The sequence below is a fragment of the Hippopotamus amphibius genome, chromosome 3 (assembly GCF_030028045.1).
Source record: "Hippopotamus amphibius kiboko isolate mHipAmp2 chromosome 3, mHipAmp2.hap2, whole genome shotgun sequence".
NCBI classification, from domain to species: Eukaryota; Metazoa; Chordata; class Mammalia; order Artiodactyla; family Hippopotamidae; genus Hippopotamus; species Hippopotamus amphibius.
In genome coordinates, this window is record NC_080188.1 from 152001463 (window position 1) to 152026355 (window position 24893).

The 24893-nt window shown below is 38.1% G+C and overlaps 1 protein-coding gene across 10 annotated transcripts in view; it reads left to right on the forward strand.

The window, feature by feature from the left end:
* The window catches only part of RGS7 (regulator of G protein signaling 7), a 650352-nt gene that overhangs the window by 477235 nt on the left and 148224 nt on the right, over positions 1-24893 (forward strand). For 9 of the 10 annotated variants that reach the window (XM_057728890.1, XM_057728895.1, XM_057728894.1 and 6 more), the window contains one exon: positions 23764-23870. In XM_057728890.1, coding sequence (XP_057584873.1) covers positions 23764-23870 — 107 coding nt within the window. Of the gene's footprint in view, positions 1-21757; positions 21797-23763; positions 23871-24893 lie in introns of those variants that run through there. The other variant, XM_057728898.1, reaches the window with a different exon arrangement.

Consider the following 24893-nt stretch of genomic DNA (forward strand, 5'->3'; position numbering starts at 1 on the left):
CCTGTTATTATACTGGAGCCTTCAGGTCTGATGGTGACATATTGGGGAGTGGGAGAATTCTATAATCTCCAACTAAATCCCAGTATGTTAATACACCGGTCTCTTGGAGCTGTGACCTTCACAAATACTCTCCAGTTGTATAGATCTTCCATCTCCTTACCGCTATCTTTATTCCCTGGCTGTAGCTTTCCTAAACTGTTTTCTTGAAGTACTTCCCTATCAACTATGTTTGTTTTTTTCCCACTTTTGGCTAGGTGATACAGGAAGTCTAGAGAAGACTGGCATGGGAAAAATGCCCTTTTCCAGACCTAATGGGGTTAGGTCTGGAAAAGTCTTTTCCCCTACAGTATAGTCCTGTATTATGGTAAAAGCTCTGAGCATATTTCACAATGACTATATTCTTTCTCTCCTCCTTTGAGAGCCATGAGAGGTCTTTTTTGAGTCTTCATCGTAAGGATCTGGTGGGATTCCTAGAATTGTAGCCCATGAAAGTGTGGTGCCTCCCTAGGACAAGGCCCTGGTGTTTCTCCCTCTCCTGCTAGTCCAGACTTAGCCCCAAGGTCTTTGTCAAAATCATTATTTTAGTGTTCTACCAGCTAATGGATCTAACAACTCTCTTCCTAGTAAGTAAATCTTGACTGTGTCCCTGGTTGAGTCTATTTCTGCAGACTTTAGGGTGGAGGTTTGTCTTACAACTTCAGTTCTCTGACTGGTCCAAGAAAAGCAGGTGATTTTCAGCTTGTTCAGCTTTTCCTTGCTGTAAGGATGGGAGGAACAACTTCGAAGCACTTGACTTGTCTCAGATGAAACCAGAAGTCAGTGTTTGAATTTGTAAGCACAGTATATTCCACTGCATTGTGAATCTCTTAAGGGTGAACATCAAGATAACGTCATATTCACTTTTGTATTCATGTGATGAAACCAAGCATACAGTGAATATTGTATGGATAGCAGGATGGATATATGGAGGTATAGATGGGTGAAGAAATGAAGACTCATAAATTGCTAAAACCTGGGTATGAATCAATAATGGAGAAAAAGTTAAAGGAAATAAGAAGGAGATATAATTTTATTAATTAAGTATATAATATAAGCCTAGGAAACAAATCCAGAATGAAGTGTGACAAGCATTAGAAGGGAGAGCATATTTAGGCAAATTGGAGAGAAATTAAAGGACCTTTCTCTTCACCATGAGTCTAATATCCTTCCATGCCTAGTCTACCCCAGGCTTTCTCAAAGCTTTCATTGGAAACTCTGGTAGATGTCTTTTTTTTAACTCATGCTCTGTATAATAAGACTATTCATTTTATCTAAAATTCAATATAATGTAGCACAACTCAAATTAATGCAAATTAAAGCAAGATACCATTTTTTCCATCAAATGAAGAATGAGGAAATAAATAATAATGCCAAGTGGTTCACAAGTTTACAGGGATACCAACACATTTACAACCTCCTGGTGAGAATTTAAAATTGTATACATTTCTGGAAATTAATTTTGTAGTATACAGAAACACTTTAAAAAGGTTGTGTAACTTTTGACTTCATTACTTATTTCTAAGAACTTGTTCTATGAAATAATGTAGGATTCATTTATCTGTTTTTACTAATATACTTTTTATTTGTTTGAAATATTCCAGAAATTAAGGCACTAATAAGAGAGCAGACCAAAAAAATAAACAAACCAAAAAAAGTTCCAACTCACATAGAGCTCAAATGTTCATTGTAAAAGATTAATACTTAATAACAAACAGATAAAAATGTAAAATGTTAAGTGGTAATTAGTGATGTGCATATAATTAAAACAAAATAAAATGGTATGTAGTGAGTGAACCCTGTTTTATTCTGTGTAGTCAGGTTTTTTAGTTTCTGTGATGTGGTAGCTTTGACCAGAAGATCAACTGAGAGAAGAAAGGGGAATGTTCAGCTCTCCGGAGGAAGAGTGCTGAGCATTTCAGGCAGAGAGAACAGCAATTGCAAAGCCTCAAGGCATGCATATGCTTGGTCTGTTTGAGGAAGGGCAAGGAGCTCTGTGTGCTAGAGCAGGATATGTGAAGGGGAGGAAGACAGAGAAGTAACTAGTGGCTAGATCATGTAGAATTTTTTTTTTAAGGCCAAAGCAAGCAATTTGAACACTGTAATGAGAAATATGAAAAATTATTGGAGGATTTTACTGAGTGACATGACCTGATTTAATAATCACTGTGGAAAAGAGCAGGGCATGAATGGAAACTCATTTAAAATGTTGTTGCAGTGATTCAGCCAGAAGATGATACAAACTTAGGCTGTGGTGGTGATGGCAGAAGTGTGTATTAAATAGGTGTATTCTGGGCTCATACGGTAGAATCATCAGAATGTTCTCCTAGACTGGATGTGATACATGGGAGAAAGATATTGAATACTGAAAATTACAGGCCATTGATGAACATAGGTGCAAGAATCTCCCTCACCTATTTCTTAACTTCTCTGCCCGCTTCCCCCTCTGGCAATCACCTGTTTGTTCTCTGTATCTGTAACTGTTTCTGTTTTGTTAAGTTTGTTCTTTTATTTTGTTGTGATGTTTTTGTCTGGTTTTGGTATCAGGGTGATGCTTGCCTTGTAGAGTGAGTTTTGAAGCCTTCCTGCCTCTGAGATTTTTGTAAATAGTTTGAGGAGGATAGGTGTTAACTCTTCTGTAGATGTTTGGTGGAATTCACCTGTAAAGCTGTCTGGTTCGGGATTTTTGTTCTGGGGGAGTTGTGGGTTCTTTTGTTTTTGTTTTTTTTTTTTGTTTTTCTTTCTACTGATTTAATTTCATTACTGGTAATTAGTATGTTCATACGTTCTATTTCTTCCTGGTTTAGTCTTGGGAGAGTATATATTTTGAGGATGTTTTGTGTTTTTGTGGCATTGGATGTAACTTCTTTTTCACCGTTTCTGATTTTATTGATTCAGGCCCTCTTTTTTTTCTTCATAAGTCTGCTAAAGGTTTACCAATTTTGCTTATCTTTTCTTTTCTTTTTTTTAATTTTATTTATTTATTTATTATATTTTTGGGGGGTACACCAGGTTCAATCATCTGTTTTTATACACATATCCCCATATTCCCTCCCTCCCACGACTCCCCCCCACCCTCCCCGTCCCAGTCCTCTAAGGCATCACCCATCCTCTAGGAATTTTATAGTGTCTGGCCTTACACGTAGGTCTTTAATCCATTTGGAGTTTATTTCTGTGTATGGTGTTAGGAAGTGTTCTAAGTTCATTCTTTTACATGTTGCTGTCCAATTTTCCCAGCACCACTTATTGAAGAGGCTGTCTTTTTTTCCATTGTATATTCGTGCCTCCTTTGTCAAAGATAAGGTGCCCATATGTGTTTGGGCTTACCTCTGAGTTCTCTATTCTATTCCATTGATCTTCCTTTCTATTTTTGTGCCAGTACCATACTGTCTTGATCACTATGGCCTTGTAGTATAGTTTGAAGTCAGGAAGCCTGATTCCACCAACTCCATTTTTCCTTCTCAAGATTGCTTTGGCTATTCGGGGTCTTTTGAGTTTCCATACAAATCGTAAGATTTCTTGCTCTAGTTCTATGAAAAATGCCATTGGTAATTTGATGGGGATTGCATTGAATCTGTAAATTGCTTTGGGTAGTACAGTCATTTTCACTGTTGATTCTTCCAATCCAGGAACATGGTATGTCCCTCCATCTGTTTGTGTCGTCTTTGATTTCTTTCATCAGTGTCTTAAAGTTTTCTGCATACAGATTTTTTGCCTCCTTAGGCAGGTTTATTCCTAGGTATTTTATTCTTTTTGTTGCAGTGGTGAATGGGAGAGTTTCCTTAATTTCTCTTTCAGCTCTTCCGTTGTTAGTGTATAGGAATGCAAGAGATTTCTGTGCATTAATTTTGTATCCTGCTACTTTACTAAACTCATCAATGAGTGCTAGCAGTTTTCTGGTAGAATCTTTAGGGCTTTCTATATATAATATCATGTCATCTGCAAAGAGTGACAATTTTACTTCTTCTTTTCCAATTTGGATTCCTTTGATTTCTTTTTCTTCTCTGATGGCTGTGGCTAAAACTTCCAAAACTATGTTGAATAATAATGGTGAGGGTGGACACCCTTGTCTTGTTCCTGTTCTTAGAGGGAATTCTTCCAGTTTTTCCCCATTGAGAACGATGTTGGCTTTTGGTTTTTCATATATGGCTTTTATTATGTTGAGGTAATTTCCTTCTATGCCCATTTTCTGCAGAGTTTTTATCATAAATGGATGTTGAATTTTGTCAAAAGCTTTTTCTGCATCTATTGAGATGAGCATATGGTTTTTATCCTTCAATTTGTTGATATGATGTGTCACATTGATTGATTTGCGTATATTGAAGAATCCTTGCATGCCAGGGATAAACCCCACTTGATCATGGTGTATGATTTTTTTAATGTGCCGTTGGAGTCTGTTAGCTAGTATTTTGTTGAGGATTTTTGCATCTATATTCGTCAGTGATATTGCTCTGTAATTTTCTTTTTTTGTGCCATCTTTGCCTGGTTTTGGTCTCAGGGTGATGGTGGCCTCGTAGAATGAGTTTGGGAGTGTTCCTCCTTCTGCAATATTTTGGAGGAGTTTGAGAAGGATGGGTGTTAGCTCTTCTCTAAATGTTTGATAGAATTCACCCTGCTTATCTTTTCAAAGAACCATTAATCGTTTCTGTTGTTGTGGTCTCTATTTCATTTATTTCTGCTCTGATCTTTATGATTTATTCCCTTCTATTGACTTAGTGTTTTGTTTGTTCTCTTTTTCTAGTTCTTTAGGTGTAAGGTTAAGTTGAGATTTTTCTGGTTTCATGAGGTAGGCTTATAACTGCTTTTGCCATGTCCCATAGATTTTGGATCATTGTGTTTTTTATTTCATTTGCCTTCAGGTATTTTTCTTATTTATTCTTTGATTTCTTCAGTGATCCATTGTGTCATAGCACAAGTGCAGGTTGGAAAAGAATTTCCAGACACATAGCATTTCAGAAGGGAGTGAGTTTATTGGGAACAGAGAGCAGAGTCTAGTGAGGGGCACTGTAAAGACAGCAGGATGACTTCCTGGCAGACCAGGGAGAGCCGATTCTTTCATGGGCTTGCCACCAGTTTTTATACCCTCAAAATGATAAGGTTTCCAACTGAAAGAGTGGCATTAGGTGATTGGACAGGTTGGTATATGTTGGATATTTTACCTAGCAAGGAATTGGAGGGGCTGTTTGGCCAAGGTCAAGAGAGCCCTTGCTGACAGCTGCTGTTGGACTCAGTCCAGGGACTTCTTTTGCTCTGTGTTCTTGCCATAGGGCTCCACATTACCCCCTTTTTTTATTTATGGGCCAAATCTTTGGTCCCTCTATAACCCACTCATAACTAGCCATCTACCTATCCCTGTCTCCGGCCATAGGGACCCAGGTCATTGGGGAAAGGGGCAATGACTGCTCTGGCTTCTTCAGGCTGGACAGAGGCATCATGCGGTCCTGGGTCCCAATGCCCACTCTCTGTCAGGGTGTATTTATAGAGGGAGATGAGAACCTATGGAATGAGATGGCATCGTCCATGTGCCAACTGGCTGGTATCCTTGTAGCACCATCTGGAATTGAATCCTTTGAACCCGTCTGGAAATGAACTTAGATAATGTGTTAATAATGCAGGGGCCAAACAACAAAACTAAGGAACCAGGGGTCAAAACATGAGTAAGAACCAAGTTACATTTGGTAACAATTTTTGATCCTGGTCCAGATAGAGTCAGTGTTTGGGTTATCTGGTCCACAGGAGTGAAGCCTTTGGCATGGTCATATATATTTTTGATATCCTTTTTATTAGCCCAGTGTTCGATGTAGGTGTAACAGACCCAGTTAGAAGTAGTTGGAGAAGAGACAACCTGAACTTTAATAGACAAAATAGATGTTAATTTTTTTTCTCAAGACAATAGGCCTGAGTCCCAGTCTAGAATGGCACTTGGAGGAGACCTGTAGCCAGATAGCCAGTTGTCTAGTTTTTGTCCAAGGAGGTGTTAACTTTTGATGTGGTATTGACACATAAACCAAAGCAGTTGTCATTGTTAATGATTTTAGTGTTTCTCTAGGTATGAGAAGAGGCAAGAATTGAGGTTCATAAAAATCCTTACCTGAAAATATCTAACTATCTGAAGGCCTGTTCTGCCAGTTTTTCCCAGGGCACAGAGTGCAGAATTTCTGATTTCCACCCTGAATCCCTGTCATGAGGTATTGAAGGTCAGCCGTTGCAGCAGCTCCTGATTTAAGTTTTTGCTGAAACAGACAGCAGGTGCCAGTTTCCAGTCAGCAAGCCCCCTTCATGGCCAGAAATTTGACCATGGTTTAGGGGGCATTTCATGACCATTTTGTCCCATGGTGCTAGGAATGCTCATTCCCAAGTCTGGCAAAGATTCCACTGACAGGTCACTCAATGTGCTGTTACTGGACTAGGCTTTGTGAGTAGTCAAAAGCCTGTGGACCACCTGCCTCGTCTCTTAAGGTCCAGGAAAATATTCCCTCTTGTTGTTTCTTCCCATATCTAGAGTTACACCATTACAATCTCATATGGGACTATATACCATCATTTTATCAGAGGTTCAGTCACACATTTGGTAATATAAGAAATAACAATTTTGTAAAACAGTCAAAAAGAAGAAATAATATAGCTGGCATATTAGTATTAGTATTAGTAAGGTCGTAAGTAAGAATTTAAGAACTATTATTAGGTGAAGCCCAGTATACCCCAGGTTGTCTGGCTCAGTCTGTTCTGTACCAGTCCTTATCTTTAAGGGAGATTGTATACATTGGCATTGTCCATAAGGTATTTAGCAACTTTTTTTTAGTGTTACTAGGCTGGTTATCCTTGGCATAGTCTAATTGTTTCTTTAAACTTGAATGACTGGTGTTAATCTCCTGGTTGTAGATTATGGAGCATCTGATCTTTATCCGAAGATGAATTACGAAGTTAGGCTTCAGAAGCGAACTTAGAGTGTCCCTTTAATAACTCAATTAAATCTTGAAACAGTATAATACAACAGCAAGGAGCTATCTGGGAAGTGAGTCTTCATTGTGAGGGCATCAGCCCTACAGCCAGGAAAGATTTTAACTCCTCACCTAAAAAATGAGGTTTGTCAGGGAGCCAGGAAAATCCAAGAAGCTGTTTTGAATTTCCCATAGCCCTGACTGTACTTTACAGTTATTGTTTACACATTTTAAATTTCCTGATTTAGGACTAGACTGTTGTCATGTTACAGGGACATCCGGATGGCAACAATCTGACAATGAGGGGTTAATCTTGAGGAAGCAGAATGAACTTTATATGTGCCATAATCTTCACAGATCATTGTGAAGTAATATTTATTTCACCAGAATAACAAAAGATTTCAAAATCAAATGTAACTCACTTAAAGGCAAAGAAATTCACACAATCTATCATCAGAAGCAGCATTTCAAGAAAACTTTATTTTCTTAACAGAGAGAGAGAATAAACTTTCAGTCTGGTACCAGCTTACTGCTGATAACAAAATTTATGTACCTAATTAATTTAAATTTAATCTTAGAAAGTCCTTTCTATAAATCTTGAAGAGGCATTATTTTTGCAAAGGCATCAGAGTGAAACCACAGCTGTCTCTAGTGACAAAAGACTTAAAAAGGCACATTTAAAATCTGATTACAATGCAATTGATAAAGTAACTTGGTTGCTGTTGTGACATACGACACTTTCAGATAATAACTAGAACTATGACTGATAATGTCTTACTAGGATATTTTAGAATTTTAGAATTTTAGGAACTCCATATTATTTCTAGAATATTTATATTAGTAAACAATTACCATACAATATCAAAAGGGTTTAGAATACTCAGTCAGATAGGATAAAATTTCTCAGTGTGGCACCAAACACATTTATTAATATTTCTAAACCTTTTGTTTCTCTGTGAAAGGAAGCCAATGTTCAGTAATTAATGTTTTAGTATCATGTTTTATTCCTAAAATGTTCACCTAAAGCTCTTATTTCATTTGTATTTTCTTTACTTAAAAGTTTCTTCACATCGAGTTATTTTCACTGCTGACAAATTTTTAACAGATATATTAAAACTAGGCACAGTAAAAGTGTTATACTTAATGTCGATGGCTTTAAAGACATGTCTATGTTCAGCAGATCAACAAAAATTAATACCAGGTATTAATTTAGTATTGCATATTTCCCAGTTCACATGAACCTGAAATTCATTTAGCTTAATTTTTCCTGTATTTGGAATTGCTTGATTTGTAAATGCTTACTTTTCTTTAACCAATTAAATGGAGCTCATTTACAAATCAACACCAGAAATATTATTCAAAGACAAAGAGGCATATACTGAGACACACATACATCCAGACAGACAGATCTCATAGTTTCCTGCTTGAGGTTTAAAATGTATTTTTGCCTCTTTTTTTTTTTTTTTTTTTTTTTTTTTTTGTCTTGTTTCACTAAGCAACCCAAGGCCAAAGTCTCTGGCAAAGTGGACTGTGTTTGTATCCCAAGGACATGATGAGTTAATTTCAGCCTTTCTCATAGGCATATTTTTGTTCTTTCAGGGTCAGAATTTTGGGGGGAAGAAAAAGTATTTTAACAAGCTAGTTTTCTCTAATTGTGTATCTAAGGAGAACTGGTTTTGCAATTTCAAAAAAAGTTTTATTTTAGTCAGTTTCCTCTGGAGTCTAAAGAACATTGTGGCCATTCAGTGTCAAAAATCATCTTTCTTTTTTGTAGTCATAGTTTCACAGCTAAAATATAGACCAAATAGTGCTCAGATTGGCCCTAATAACAGAAGCAAACTGGCTGATAAAATGTTGTCCTAGCAGGCTGGGGGTTGATGGGATGGTGGACAGGAGATGTTGAGTAGAGAGTCATCTAGGAGATCAGATGAAGAGGGAGACAGAGGGGTTGGGGGGGGACAAGGCAGCAATAGAAGGACACATGCGGCATGAGTCCCTCAGATCCAGATTCTGAGTAAAGGCCATAAAAGTCTGAACATAAGGAACCTCTGAGTCCTTCCCTTGCTTTCAACAAAAGAGATCAAGCTGGAGAATTTAGTGTGCCTTTAAGAGGCCATCATTCTTGGTCCCCCAGTTTATATTGGGGCCAAGCCATGTTACAAAAGAAAATGAGAGCTTCCTACATGGCGCAGTGTTTGAGAATCTGCCTGCCAATGCAGGGGCCACGGGTTCGATCCCTGCTCCAGGAAGATCCCACATGCTGTGGAGCAACTAAACCCATGTGCCACAACTACTGAGCCTGTGTTTTAGAGCCCATGAGCCACAATTGTTGAGCCCATGTGCTGCAACTACTGAAGCCCACGTTCCTAGAGCCCGTGCTCCACAATAAGAGCAGCCACGGCAATGAGGAGCCCGTGCACCGCAACTAAGAGTAGCCCCCACTCGACGCAACTAAAAAGAAAGCGTGTGCACAGCAAGACCCAACACAGCCAATAAAACAAACAAACAAATAAATAAATAAATAAATAAATTTATAAAGAAAAAGAAAATGAGCCTCTTCTTTTTGAGATTGTCAGGGTCAAATTTCTTCTAGTTCCTGAGAATACAGCCAAGAGGTGAGCCTGAAGTAGGCTCCTGAGACATACCAGAACCCATCCTTAGCCTATATGCCATAGAATGGGGGAACTGAAAGTCACCAGCTGACAGAAAGGTGTCCCTTTTGTCCCAATGATCCCTCTGTGTGACTAAGGCACAAAAAATGGGCTGACCATCCCAATACATGTGTCTGACTGTGAGAGGTGACCCCCTGAGCATGCTTCAAAGGCATAAACCATGTGTCAAAGGCACTATGTGTCTCAGACAGGGAAAGACAGAAAAGATTCTTGAGAAACAACCCAGAGACTCACTGTTTAGCGATTCCCTGAAACTTGAGAAGGCATTCCTGAGATTACTCAGAGGCAACACTTAGCCTCCTATAATTCAATCTGGACTGAGGGGGAAAAGAAAGGTGAAAGTAACAAAGAAGACAGGCTAAAGAATCCACCTCATAATCCTGCCAGGAAAGCAGTGGCCAAGGGAAGGGGGCTCAGTGTTTTGCTTGAACCAATGTGTGCCTCACGTTGCACTGAAGTTGTCTTGCGGGGCAGACGCTTTAACAGCCTGGTCTATTCTGTGACCCCTTTATCCTTTCATGGGAGTCTTCAAGTGGCAGGTGCCCTAATGGCTTTTAAATGCCTGACCCGTGCCCACACAGTGTCAACTGGCCTAGTCCTCAGTTAGAAGGAAGACAGAGAGACCCTCACTTGTTCTGGGCAGCAGTTACTGGGATGAAGCAAGCTGTGGAATCTTCAGAACACACCAGGGTGTGGCCCTGGCCAGAGTTCCTTCATTGCTTTCACAGCCATCTGCCTGTTCACAGAGGGTCCTAAGGAATGAGGAGAGAAGTTGGAGAAGGAGGTCCCCCCAGGAGAGAGAGTCTCCGTATGGGCCACCAAAATGTTGTGGCACAAGCACATGTTGGAAAAGAGTTTCCAGACACATAGCATTTCAGAAGAGAGTAAGCTTCTTGGGAACAAAGAGCAGAGTCTAGTGAGGGGTGCTGTAAAGACAGTGGGACGACTTCCTGGCAGACCAGGGAGAGCCAACCCTTTCGTGGGCTTGCAGCCAATTTTTTTACCCTCAAAATGATAAGGTTTCCAACTGGAAGGGTGGCATTAGGTGATTGGTCAGGTTGGTATATGTTGGATATTTTACCTAGTAAGGAGTTGGCGTGGGGGGCTGTTTGGCCAAGGTCAAGAGAGCCCTTGCTGACAGCGGCTATTGGACTTAGTCTAGAGACTTCATTTGTTCTGTATCCTTGCCATAGGGCTCCACACATTGGTTGTTTAATAGCATATTTTTTAGCATCCACGTTTATGTTTTTGCAGTTTTTCTTATAGTTGATTTCTACTCTCATACTGTTGTGGTCACAAAAGATACTTGATACAATTTCAGTTTTCTTAAATTTTCTGAAACTTGTTTTATGGCCTAGCATGTGATCTACCCTGGAGAGTGTTCCATGTGCACGTGAAAAGTGTGTATTCTGCTGCTTTTGGATAGAATGTTCTATATAGATCTATTAAGTCCTTTTATTCTAATGTGTCATTTTAGGCCAATGTTTCCTTATTGATTTTCTATCTGGATTATCTGTCTATTAATGTACATAGGGTGCTAAAGTCCCCTAATTTTATTGTGTTCCTGTTAATTTCTCCCTTTGTTTTATGCATTTAGGTGCTCCTATGTTGGTTACATATATATTTCCATTTGTTACATCTTCTTGGATTGATCCCTTGATCGTTATGTAATGTCCTTCTTTGTCTCTTGTTACAGTCTTTGTTTTAAAGACTATTTCTTCTGATATTAGTATCATTACCCTGGCTTTCTTTTGATACCCATTTGGGTGGGATAACTTTTTACATCCCTTCACTTTCTGTTGGGATGTGTATCTTTAGATCTGAAGTGAGTTGCTTGTAGGTAGCGTATATATGCATATGTATTCATTCAGCCACTGTATGTCTTTTCACTGCAGCATTTAGTCCACTTACATTTAAAGTAATTATGGATATTTTATTGCCATTTTATTCATTGTTTTTAAGTTGGGTTTTTTGGTTGTTGTTCTTTTTCCCTCCCCTCTTCTTGTTGTTCTCTTCTCTTATGATTTGATGACTTTCCTTAGTGTTATGTTTGGATTGCTTTCTTTTTTCTATGTGTGTACATAATACAGATCTTTGGTTTGTGGTTACAATGAGGTTTATATAGAGTCATATATACATAATCATATATATATAAATTTTAAGTTGATGATCTCTAAAGTTAAAACACATTTTAACAGACCTGCATTTTTACTCCCTCTCCCCATATATACTGTTTTTGACATCATATTTTTCATCTTATTGTTTTGTGTATCCCTTAACTACCTATTCTGGGTATAGATGATTCTACTAATTTTGTCATTAATCTTCCTACTGGATTTATATGTGATTGATTTAGTACCTTTATATTTACCTTTACCAGTGAGGTTTTTCCTTTCTTAATTTTCATATTTCTAGTTGTCACCTTAGAGAAGGTGACTTTTTTCTTTCATTTAGAGAAGGTCTTTTTCTCTTAGAGAAGTTCCCTTAACATTTCTTCTAAGGTTGGTTTGGTAGTGATGATCTCTTAGTTTTTGCTTGTCTGTAAAGCTTTTGTCTCTCCTTCAAATCCGAATGGAAGGCTTGTCAGAAGAGTATATTCTTGGTTTCCCTTTCTTCACTTTAAATATATGGTGCCATTCCTTAAGAAATTTTAGCAGAATCTCTGCTAAAAATTCATCTGATAGCCTTGTGGGAGTTCCCTTGTACATAACTTGTTGCTTTTCCCTTGCTACTTTTATTCTCTCTTTATCTTTATTTTTTGCCATTTTAATTATAGTGTGCCTTGGTGTGGTTCTCTTTGGCTTGATCCTGTTTGGGAGTTTCTGTGCTTCCTGGGCATGGATGTCTGTTTCCTTTTCAAGGTTAGGAAAGTTTTCAGCTATTATGACTTTAAATCTGTTCCTTTCTCTCTCTCTTCTCCCCCTGGAAACCCCTATAATGAGAATGTCAGTATGCTAGATATTGTCTCATAAGTCTTTTAAACTGTCTTCATTTCTTTTTAGTTTTTTCTTTTTTCTGTTCAGCTTGAATATCTGTCTTCCAGCTTGCTGATCTGTTCCTTTCTATCATCTAATTGACTGTTCATTCCTTCTAGTGTATTTTGCATTGCAGTTATTGTATTATTCATCTCTGTTTGGTTCTTCTTATTTTCTAACTCTTTATTAAAAACTTTTGACTTCTCACTCTGTTTATTCAATCTTTTCTCAAGTTCTTTGAAAGTATTTACAATCACTACCTTCAACTTTTTATCTGGTAGATTGCTTATCTCCACTTCACTTAGTTCTTCTGGGGTTTTATATTGTTCCTTCGTTTGGAACATATTCCTCTGTCACTTCATTTTGTCTAACTTTATATTTTTGTGTATTTGGTAGGTTGATTACATTTCCCAACCTCAGAGAAGTCACATTTTGTAGGAGACATCCTCTGTGTCCCAGCAATGCACTCCTCTCTGGTCACCAGCTCTATATGCCCTAGGGGTGCCCCCTATTTGGGCTGTATGAGTCCTTCTGTTGTAATGGGCTGACTACTGTGAGTGGTCTGGTGAGCATGGCTGGCACTGGTCTGATTGGTTGCCAGGGCCTGCCTTGTGCACAGGCTGCCAGCCACTGATTTAATGGGCCAGGTCACGAGGCTGCTGGCTCCAGGACCCTGGTTGAGTACCAAGGCTAGCGTTAGCCAACTGGTAGGTGGAACCAGGTTCTAGAGTGGGTAGTTGCATGGCTGGGTGTACCGGATCTAGTGCTGATCTGCTTGATGGTGGGGCCAGTTCCTGACACAGCTGGCTGTGGGATTCAAGATGTCCCAAAGCTGGTGTTGGCCCATTGGTGAGAGAGTCTGGATCCCAGTATGGCTGGGGTTCCAAGATGTCTTGGAACTGGTCTTGGGCTGCTGTTGAGCACATCCAGGACCCAGGGAGTCTCAAGGCAGGGATAGTGCCAGCCCACTAGAGTGTAAAGCTGGGTCCTGAGGTCCTGGAATTTTTTTGCCCACTGGTGGTACTGGGCCCCAGGGGTCCTAGGTCTAGTGCTTACCCACTATGGGTGATGCTGGTCCTGGGACTAGTGCCAACACACTGGTGGACAGAGCCAGGTCCCAGGGTCTTTGGCTGCAGAGCCCTGGAGGTCCTGGGGCTAGGGCTAGTGCTTTGGTGTGAAGGGCCAAGTCCTGGGACCTCTGGTCAACATGGCTGGGTCTTGGGATGGCTGTGGATTTAAGAGGCCTTAAGGCAGCAGGCCTGCTTGCTTGGTGGGGCGGTGTCTCTGCCTGGCTAGTTGCTTGAACTGAGGTGTCCCAGTTCTGGTGCAGACAGTCCAGTGGGAGGGGTTGGTGCTGGTACTAATTACCTAGAAGGAGGATTCTAAAATAGGACTTACCAGCACCAGTGTCCATGTGGTAGAACAAGTTCGCCAAATGGCTGCCACCATTGTCTGTGTCCCTGGGGTGACCTCTAGTTCCCTTCTTCCTCTCCAGGAAGCTCACCAATATCAGCAGGTGGGTCTGACCCAGGCTCCTGTCAAATTACTGCTTCTGCCCCGGGTCTAGAGCATGTGACATTTGTGTGCACCCTTTAAGAGTGAGTTCCCTATTTCCCACAGCCCTCTGGCTCTCCCGAGAGTAAGCCCCACGGGCCTTCAAAGTTAAATACTCTGGGGCTTTTCTTCCCAATGCCAGCTCCTGGGCTGGGGGACCCAATGTGTAACTTAGACCACTGGCTCCTTGAGCAGAGCCTCTACAGCTGTAATTATCATGCCATTTGTGGGTAGCCCACCCAGGGGTGTGGGTCTTGACTACACTGGGTCTCTGCCCCTCCTACTTATCTTATTGTGGTTCCTTCTTTATATCTCTAGTTTCAGAACCTGTTTTTTGCTAGTATTCCAGTTTTTCTCATCAATAGTTTCTCTGTAAATAGTTGTAATTTGGGTGTGCCCATGGGAGGAGGTGAGCTCAGGGTCCTTCTACTCCTGCCATCTTGGCTCCTCCTCTAGAATTTCCTGATTTGAATTCTAGCATCAGTCTTCTACGCTACACACTTTATTGGAAGAATTTTATGAAGCCATATACATTTTAAAGGCTGATTGTTTTTAATGCTTTAAAAAATCTGGTATTTATAAATTCTTAACTTATTGTGCAAAAATAGAAAATACAAGTAATTATGTTTCTGAAACTGCCTTATTGTTAGTATTATGCAGTAGTCATAGTTTCAATATTTAAAATTAAAATTGTTGATGGAAGGTTGTGCTGATTTTAAAACAGCAAAAAGAAAAATTATTTTAATGTCTCATTTTAATGAATTTATTTCCTCTAGTCTCCAAACACTTTCTTTGCAAAAGAGTATCTCTATTGATTAGATCCATGGGAAATATTGTGTATTAGAATTCTAGATGTCACTTATTACCAGGTTAACTGGTTTCCAACACACACATTAACCAATATATATATATAGACACAGAGACAGGAAAGAAAACTGATAAGTACATGTACTTATGCAAACTGGAATTTTTTGCTGTGAATGTTGCAATGATTTTTTTAAGCTCTTCTATGCAGTATAATTGCTTTACACTGTTGTGCCAGTTTCTGCTGTGCAACAAAGTGAATCAGCTATATTTATACATATATACCCAGATCCCCTCCCTCCCACGACTCCTTCCCACCCTCCCTATCCCACCCCTCTAAGTCGTCACTCACCATCGAGTTGATCTCCCTGTGTTATGCAGCAGCTTCCCACTAGCTATGTATTTTGCATTTGGTAGTGTATATATGACAATGTACTCTCTTCACTTCATCCCAGCTTCCCCTTCGCCCCCCGCCCCGTGTCCTCAATTCTGTTCTCTACATTTGCATCTTTATTCTTGCCCTGTCACTGGGTTCATCAGTACCATTTTTTAAGACTCCATATATATGAGTTAGCATATGGTATTTGTTTTTCTTTTTGGAATATACTCAACCATAAAAAGGAATGAAATTGAGTTATTTGTAGTGAGGTGAATGGACCTAGAGTCTGTCCTACAGAGCGAGGGAAGCAATGATTATTTAAAGAGTAGCTGACAGCAGTCCCAATATCCCACACTACACCCCCATTTGAAGCAATGATTTCTGCAAAATACAGATGAAAGTAAATTTTATCTTGTTTTGTTTAGAAATTTCATAATTGTGACTGTTTCCATGATCAAGGGTATAGCTTTGAAATTAGTTTTATACCTCATTATGGTTTAAATATCATTAAGGAATAGGGATTTTAAAAAAGCAATACCATGAGCACGTAATATCAGAAGACTATGTGACTTATTCTTTAGGAATGACATTTGATTTCCAAACCAAATGCATTTAGGGCATTCTGCCACATGGCATGAGTTACTGGATATTCCTGTATAATGTGTACATTTTTACAACTAGTTTTTGAAACTATATAGATAGAACATACATTAATCCAGTTTTTATCTATTTGGAATAAGTGTTACATTTGCTCTGTGCACACATGACTCTTAATTTACCATAGGATTGAGTTTTAAGCAAGTGAAATTCAAACATGCTATTGTATTTCATATTATGCATTTTAAATTTCTTGGAGTTATAGGGGAAGGCACAATGGCAAGAATATGTGAGGAAGAAAGAAAAAAAAGCTATTTCCATTTGACACAAAGAGACAAAGATGTCAGCATCTCTGCCACAACTTCCAGCTTGAGTGTTGATTACACACCATGTCATAAAATCACAGTTGGAAATAATTAAATTCCTACTTTAAGTTCCAGAGAAATGAGATGAGTTACTTAAGATATGCAGTCACAGAAACTAAACTAGGATTAGAATTCAAATCCCATGACTTGCAGTTGAGCATGTTTTTCTGTGACATGCACGCATGCTTGTTAAGTAGCATGTGCTGTCTTCGATTTGAGGCAACATAAGCTACAAAAATTCCCTGTCTTTTTTTAAATTGAAGTATTGTTGATTGACAATATTTTATTAGTTTCAGATGTACAGCAAGCTGATTCAATTTTATATATATATTCTTTTTCAGATTCTTTTCCCTTATAGGTTATCACAAAATATTAAGTATGGTTTTCTGTGCTATGAAGTAGGTCCTTTGTGGTTATCTATTTTATATATAGTAGTCGCTATCTTTTTTTTTTTGAATTTTATAAATGTATTTATTTATTTATTTATTTATTTATTTATTTATTTATTTGCTGTGTTGGGTCTTCATTGCTGCACACAGGCTTTGTCTAGTTGTAGAGAGTGGGGGCTACTCTTCGCTTGGTGCATGGGCTCCTCATTGCCGTGGCTTCTCTTGTTGCAGAGCATGGGCTCTAGGCACGTGGGCTTCAGTAGTTGCAGCACACAGGCTCACTAGTTGTGGTTCACGGGCTCTAAAGTGCAGGCTCAATAGCTGTGGCACACGGGCTTAGTTGCTCCACAGTATGTGGGATCTTCCCAGAGCAGGGATCGAACCCATGTGCCCTGCATTGGCAGGGGTATTCTTAACCACTGCACCACCTAGGAAGTCCCCCTATCTATTAAATTTATTTCAATATCTTTCTTTCCTTCCAACTCATTCAGCCACACTAACTGATGGAAATTTTGCAGAATGTATAGTGAATTTTAGAGGGAATGTTGCTTTCCATTGTAATTTATTATTGCCTTGGCTCTTGTGATTGTTGTAGTCTCCTTACACTATTCTTGAATAAATTCAATGTGAGTTTGCTCTCATCTGAATACTATTCTAGCACCTAATCACACATATAAATAAAATAGAATTTTGTTGAAGTGCAGCTTATTTTATACAATGATGTAACTGCCAGTTCTACAGAAAGATATACTGTATCAGTGAAATGAACATGCTGATATCATATAGTTACCAGATAACATAGATCTTAAACCAATTCTCCACGCCAAAATATCACATAGATCTTTCTCTCTCTTTTTAAAAATTTCAGCATTGCTCTTCATATTGAAATAATTTCTTAAGGTGTCATACTTACTGATGCTAGGGAACTATTCTGCCCTGTGTGTGTGTGTTAAGGGCCATTGATGTATGATCCTATTCCTTGCAGTACCAGTTTTTTAATGAGTTAGTTTTTTTGAGTCCTGGGGAAATATTAGACTTCCTTAAGAAGTCCTCTCCCTTCTGACTGCTGTCCCTGTGCTTCCTCTGTCACTGTTATTTTTCAGCATTGCCAAGCTCAGTGTGTTCTCGTATCAGTCCTCCCCACCCTCTCCTGAATCGGGGGAAGTTCTCACTGATCTGTTGCATTTTCATATTTCAGATTGTAACCCCGGTGTGCAGAATATGTTACCTTTGGAAATCTTTCCCTATAACTATGATACCAAATCTCTAGGATTTGGGTAGTGTTCTTTGCTGCCTAGGAAGACGTGTAAGTGTATTCCAGGTCATACTCATCATCTGTACACTAAAGGTCCCAGTGTGATCCCCTGGCAGACTTTTTTAATTTATTTATTTTGCATTTTTATTTTTTTATTGTATTTTTCTTTTTTATAAGTTTATATATTTATTTATTTATTTATTTATTGACTGTGTTGGGTCTTCGTTGCTGCACACGGGCTTTCTCTAGTTGTGGCGAGCGGGGGCTACTCTTCCTTGTGGCACACGGTCTCCTCATTGCCGTGGCTGCTCTCGTTGTGGAACATGGACTCTAGGTGCCTGGGCTTCAGTAGTTGTGGCACACAGGCTCAATAGTTGTGGCCCACGGGCTCTAGAGCGCAGTCTCAATAGTTGAGGCACACAGGCTTAGTTGCTCCGTGGCATGTGGGATCTTCCTGGAGCAGGGATCGAACCTGTATTCCCTGTATTGGGCAGGTGGATTCTTAACCACTGAGCCACCTAAGAAGTCCCCCCTGGCCGACTTTAAATAGTGTTCAGCTGGAAGTGTTTAACATGATCTGGAAGCCTGGATCAATACCAGCTACTGGTTCCCCCACTGCCTTTTGCACTAGACTGAGTGCTGTTGAATGTGTCCTTTCATAATGTCAACTAACTGATAACAACTCACAGTTTGGGAGCACGTCTATGTGGCTGGCCTTATTTTAAATGCATTGCACATTTATCTCAATTGATCCTCACAACAAACTTTTAACATCAGCATTTTATTATCTTCATTTTACAGATGAGGACACTGAGGCCCAGAGAATGTGAGTCTTCTGCCCCAGTCACACAGCCAGCACATGAGGGAGTCAGGATTTGAACCCAAGCAGCTGGCTTGCACATCCTAGCTCCTTCATCCCATACTGTGCTCCTTTGTTTGGAAATATTATTTACTTGTATTAATTACCTAGTGTAATCTTCAAAGTTGATATAAATTATGCTTCTGTTTTTATTTCTCCCAAATAGAATCTATTTTATTTTCTCTAATCTATTTTACCATATTATACACTTCTAAATCTTGATTTGTGATTGCTAAAAAGCAAGTGGCACTTCATTTTTCTATGTGGAAATGATTTTTTTTTTTAAAAAGAGGAGAGTCCCAATACTTGCTTCTTTCACTAACTCTTACTATTGAGAAGATAGACTTACCTCAGACATTCCTAACTATAGTAATAGTTCACTTTTATTTGACCAGGTTGGAGAAAAAAATCTTCTGCATATGTGATTTTTCCACATGATTAATCTTACCTTGCAAATGCCTATTCTAAGAAAGTATAATATTTTTAAATATTTCTATAATGACCACTTCCCTGTCTTCTTAAACAGAGAATAACAAGTTTAACAAAGTCTTTCCTTTATGACTCAGAATCATCATGATGAATGTCTGTTATTTTACTATTTAATAACTTACCTCTGTCTCCTTTTTAGTTTTTATTTCCTTGATGTCATATCATCCACTGTCATTTTTTTCTATTTTGAGTGGATTTCCTTCTAAAATATTTCTCCCCATACACTAATCATATTTGCTACATTACGTATCCTATGTTGATAATGAAACAATCACATTTGCTAATATATACACATAAAATAAAAGTAAAAATGCATGATAGGAATAAAAATATAAGATTTAGTGAAATTTTTTATTATTATTTTCTTGACTCAGAGGCGTTGTTCCACTGCTCCAAAATTATAGTGTATATTTTGGAGATGCTGAGACTGCCAGCAGTGGGATCCCTGGATAAAGAAGATATTACTAAGTTCTGAAAATATTTTATAAATACGGAACTGAATATAGAAATATATATTTCTACATATGAAAATATAAAACTGAACAACACAAGCCTCTTTTATAGTATACTTTTTATCCTATTAACTTTTTGAAATAGTTTTGGTTCAAAAGCAAATTACACCATGCAGAATTCCTTTTGCTTTTAAAGGATTTTGATACTTCTGTTGTTTAAGGGTCTGAGGTGAAGTAATGTGATGAGTATATCAGGCTTAACAAAGTTACACTATGCTGTTCACATAGCAACAGTTGTTTAGAGATGCATTTTTACTTCTCACTTTGTTCATGGCTTGAATATCCAAATGAAAAATAACCTGGAATCTTATGGTAAGTTTGTTGTTGAACTTTCTTTAGCTGTGTGGGTGATGTGGATGACACATGTACAAGACAATTCATTAGTAATTATTTTGCTTAGAAGCATAATGTTGTGGAGCCATCTGGTATGCCATTATTGGGAGGGTGATCTTGATAGATTACCCATTAAATTCTTTCCACAGTTAGTTCCAAGACTGCCAGTGGTCTTCCAGATTCTTATTAGATTAAGGCTCTGCTGAGACTCAGGAGCAGCTGGATCATGGGGAAATGCAGCTGCATGTTTATTCCTAACAATACACCTTGAGAAAACTATCCCAAGCCCACTCTAGGATCTCTTAGTGGCATTTATGCCATTTTTATCACTGTTAGCTTTGCCCCTGTAAAACACCTAGCACAGTGTTTTATAAAATAACTTATAACTATTTTGAAAAGATATTGTGAACATCTACATTATCTTGGCAGAGCTTAACAAGCTGCTCATCAACACAGCACAAACTAACTAGTATTGTTTTGTGTAGTATTTGTTTTTCATATTCCATATGTGTTATTTATTCATAAATTTACTTATTCACTCATTCAGCAAATATTGATTCAATAGCTACTTTTGCTATTGGTATGCTAAATGTCAAGCTTATAGTCTTAAATGAGGCAGAAAATTCACCCTGACGCCCTGATTTTTCATCCTGTTCCAAAGTCATGTTCCCTAGGAGGTCCTGTGACAGAACATATACTTCTCTAATCTCAGTCTCTCTAGGTTACTATTTGACCAATGACTTTGAAATCATTTTATAAGATTTGTTAGAAATTCAGTCCTCTTAAATATTAAGTTAAATAGTTTGATTTGACCTCTACATTGAACTATGTGTGGGCCAGGTAGAAATTAAATTTTGACCTTATTGATGCCCCCACAACTGTAAATCTGTTGAATTCAAGGCATTTTAAAAACCTATAAAGACAAATTTTCTTTATTAATAAAATTATGGAGCATGAGAATCTCTTGGAGGGTTGCAAAATGAGAATATATATCATTAAACCAAACAAAAAATGGAGTGTTGTACCTCAAAAAGCAGAGGTTGAGATTACTTCCTAATTCACTATTCTCTTCAACAAGCATCTATGCAGGCCTAATTATGGTAGTGTTATGTGAAGAAAACCTGCAGACATTTATCTTGCCCTCTAGAAATGTATAATTTATCATGTAATTAGTATCTATTGAATACAGAAAGGTAAGAACTTGCTTTTGTTCATTTGTTTCCAATTTTCTTTTCTGCAGCTTCCCTGTGTTTACTTTCATATGTCTTTCTAATCCTTATCGACATATTAGCACCTAACTGTTTTTTTGATATTTCTTTGTTTTATTTTAGTCACACTCTTTCCTATGCCTAAAGTTCAGAAGCCCTTTACTATTAGCCTTTCTGGGCATCTGTTTTCCTTTCTTGCATCTATACTCTGAAAATTTCCTCTTGTGCCATAATTCAATGTATCTTTCTGGAAAGTAGTGCTAAAAATATTTTCCTAGGCCACAGACTGCTGGAATAAAATGAATAAAGAAGGTTATAACAAGATAGGTGGGCCATCTGACTTTGAAATCCCCAAACAGATGTAATACATTGCTCTGCCTAGTGCTACCACACAGGAGCACCCAGGGATTCTGAACTTGACCACGGCTGTAAGCACCTGCTCATTATTATAGGCCAGCATTCTTCATAGGTCCTCTTGCCATTTCAATTTTATAAATAATCCACAAAAAGAAAATGTAACTGGTTGATGCAATTTAGGACTGCCAATTCCCCTCACTCAGCCTAGTTGAAGGCAAATTTATGGAAGTGGATTTCCTGAAAGTATTTTGGAGAAAAATAAAAATCATTCAGTGTGTAAATGATGAAGCACAATAGCTACCATCTATTGAGTATCTACTATGAACAGGGTACTATTCCAACTTCTTCTTTATATATATATTCTTATTTGATTTTCATACCAGCTCTGCAAGTTGGGTTTATTACTTTTATTAATGGCTAGGAGAGGCACAGAGAATTTAAGTAACAAAAACTAGTGAGTGTCTCCAAAGGTCTTGTTCTTCCCACGATATCACACTACCTCCTGAGCTTTAATAAGAATCACATAATATGTGGGTATATATTTATAAGCAGCATAGACTTTGAGAAGGTCTTGACTTTCAACTAAAAAGATGCATAAATGATGAAAAAATTCGTCCTTTGTAGAAAAAGAATATTCTATGCAGGGAGGGACTTGAGTGAGAGTGTGAACAAGATGACTGGGACACTTAATAACAGTCTTCCAGACAGATGGAAAAGAGGATGATTGGCAGTTGTTCTTTATTATTGACAAGATCAGTGGAGTGGAGGCCAGAAGTAGAAGAAGTTACCAATTAAAATATTTGCAAGATGCTAGATAATAATTAAAAGGGGCACGATAGTACCCCATTACAGGTAAAATTTCACAATTATTTTTATTATTAGCCAATATAGGCATGGGAGAGAGGGGAAAAAGAGGGTTCTTATGCTTAGGTGGGCCATACATAGCAAGCAGTTTAATGACTCAGTGCTAGCTGAAGCGTCAAAGTTACCTGTGATGGACAGCTGGAGATAGAGACAGATCCACATAGTCCTGGAAATTCTGTAAGAATCCTTGAGTTAAAGAACCATTTTAGCTATTTACCTAAAAATAGAAATCTGTAAATTGCACATAGAGATACACCACCAGATTAATAATCTAATTTTTAAATTTTTCTATATACATGTATGCTTAATGTTGGACTAAAAAGCTATCTTGAATAGTTCCATATTTTCTAGGCTTCAAGTTAGCAAACTTTATGTTGTCCGTGCACAAATGCAGTGGTAAATCTACTGATCACATTTTATTAACCCTTTTATTGGAAGAAACTGTTGGCTGCTATAGAAAGAGTGTGTTACAGTATTATGTTCCAACTATTTCCCAAACTGCTGGGAAAATGTAATGTTTTCATTGTCATATAAATCTCTACATAGTCCACATCTAGAATACTGCACATAGAGTCATAAAAGTCATAAAAGCAGAAGTAGTAAAAGCAGCCTGGCCAACCACAGACTGCAGGCTCACTTAGTGCAGCATAAATTGTTCTAGATGCCTTAACATTGCCTGTTAACATTACGTAGGGATGATCCATATCATTAGAAAACTTGCTGATAGTACTTGATATCCATGTTACAGGGCAGGGGGTGGTGCAAGGGAGAACACTGTTTAAAGTTTAAAGTGCTATATAAATGCCAAATAGCATTGTTTGTGGAAGAATATTAACATATACCAAAATATGTCGCATCTATAAAATGAAGAAACCAAATTCTGTGATTTCAGAAAAACCTTCAGTTTCAATGTTCCATACCTTTATGTTCTCATGGGCTGGTTGCCATGCACTGTTGGTCATTGCACAGTCACTACGGGGAAGCAGAGCCATCTTAGTACCTTATGTGAAAGAGCTGAAAGAAGAAGAAATACAAAGACAGGCTTTTCAGGATACTGAGAATTCCAATGCAAGAATGTGCTCAAAAGGAACAAGATAAAATTCTACATGCCTATAAATCAACAGTTTTAAAGAGAGCTTTTATATGTGTTTGTTTGTTTGTTTTCATGAAACAGTGGAGGCACTCCATTTGGGAACCCTAATGGCTGCCCATGGCTACTTCTTTCCAATCTCCGATCATGTCCTCACACTCAAGGATGATGGCACCTTTTACCGGTTCCAGGTAAGTTTAATAAAAATATTCTTTAACAGTAAAATACAAGTCTGCATTCTCATTGTATTTACAGAAATTTTTAAACTTATAACTTATTTTACTTTGACTTGACCTAGTTAGACTCTAATTAATTAATGATTTGTGAAAGCTAAATTGTGTGATGATTGAATTTATATTTTATACAAAAAGTTTGAGAAAAATGCAGAGAATGGAATTCAGGAAGAAGGAGAGTTTATCTGCAAGTTCATTTATTTGCTAGGAAGGAAGTTGTGAGATGTAACTAAATTTGTTATACTCTGGACCCTGCGTGATCCAGAACCATCTACAGCCCAAGCAAACAGTCATGGGAACGCTTGAAGCTCCAGAATAGAAGTTAGCTAATAAATACATATCCTCTGCATGTCTGAGACCTTCTACAAGTCTGTGAAGACTGACATGCATGATGCTTTGCATGCATATACTCATCTGAGACAGGAGGCCACCTTAGATAACTTATAAGCTGACAAGAGACATTCTCGGTCATTTTCAAATGAAATGCCTGTAAAGAATAATCTTTCATGAAATGATTGTGGACTCTAATTTCGGTCACTGAGCATTCAGTTGACACTTGAGTTTACAGTGATATACCTGAAGTGTATTCTACATTTCATTAGACATTATAGTTCATTAGTAACTGATTAGTGAGTTCCAGCCTGTAAAATTAAGGCATATATAATGCCAGAGTTCAAACTGTAGCTCTAGGTATTTTCAGAGGATTCTCCCCGTTGTCCAACTTTTAGACTTTGGAGAATTCTTCTCACTAGCTCTGAACTATTAGCTGTTCTATATCTAAATAAGTGACTTGGGTGCCTAACAACTTGCTTGGGGAAACTGAGAACAGAAGAAATACGTTTTAAAAAATTGTTCTCAAAGATCATTGTCTTCCAAGAACACTCACTGCTACTTCCTTAGGACACCTCTATCCAAGGCAAATAATTATAGGACTTTCTGTACTGAATTGCTAGGAAATAAACAATCTCCTGAAGTTGTGAT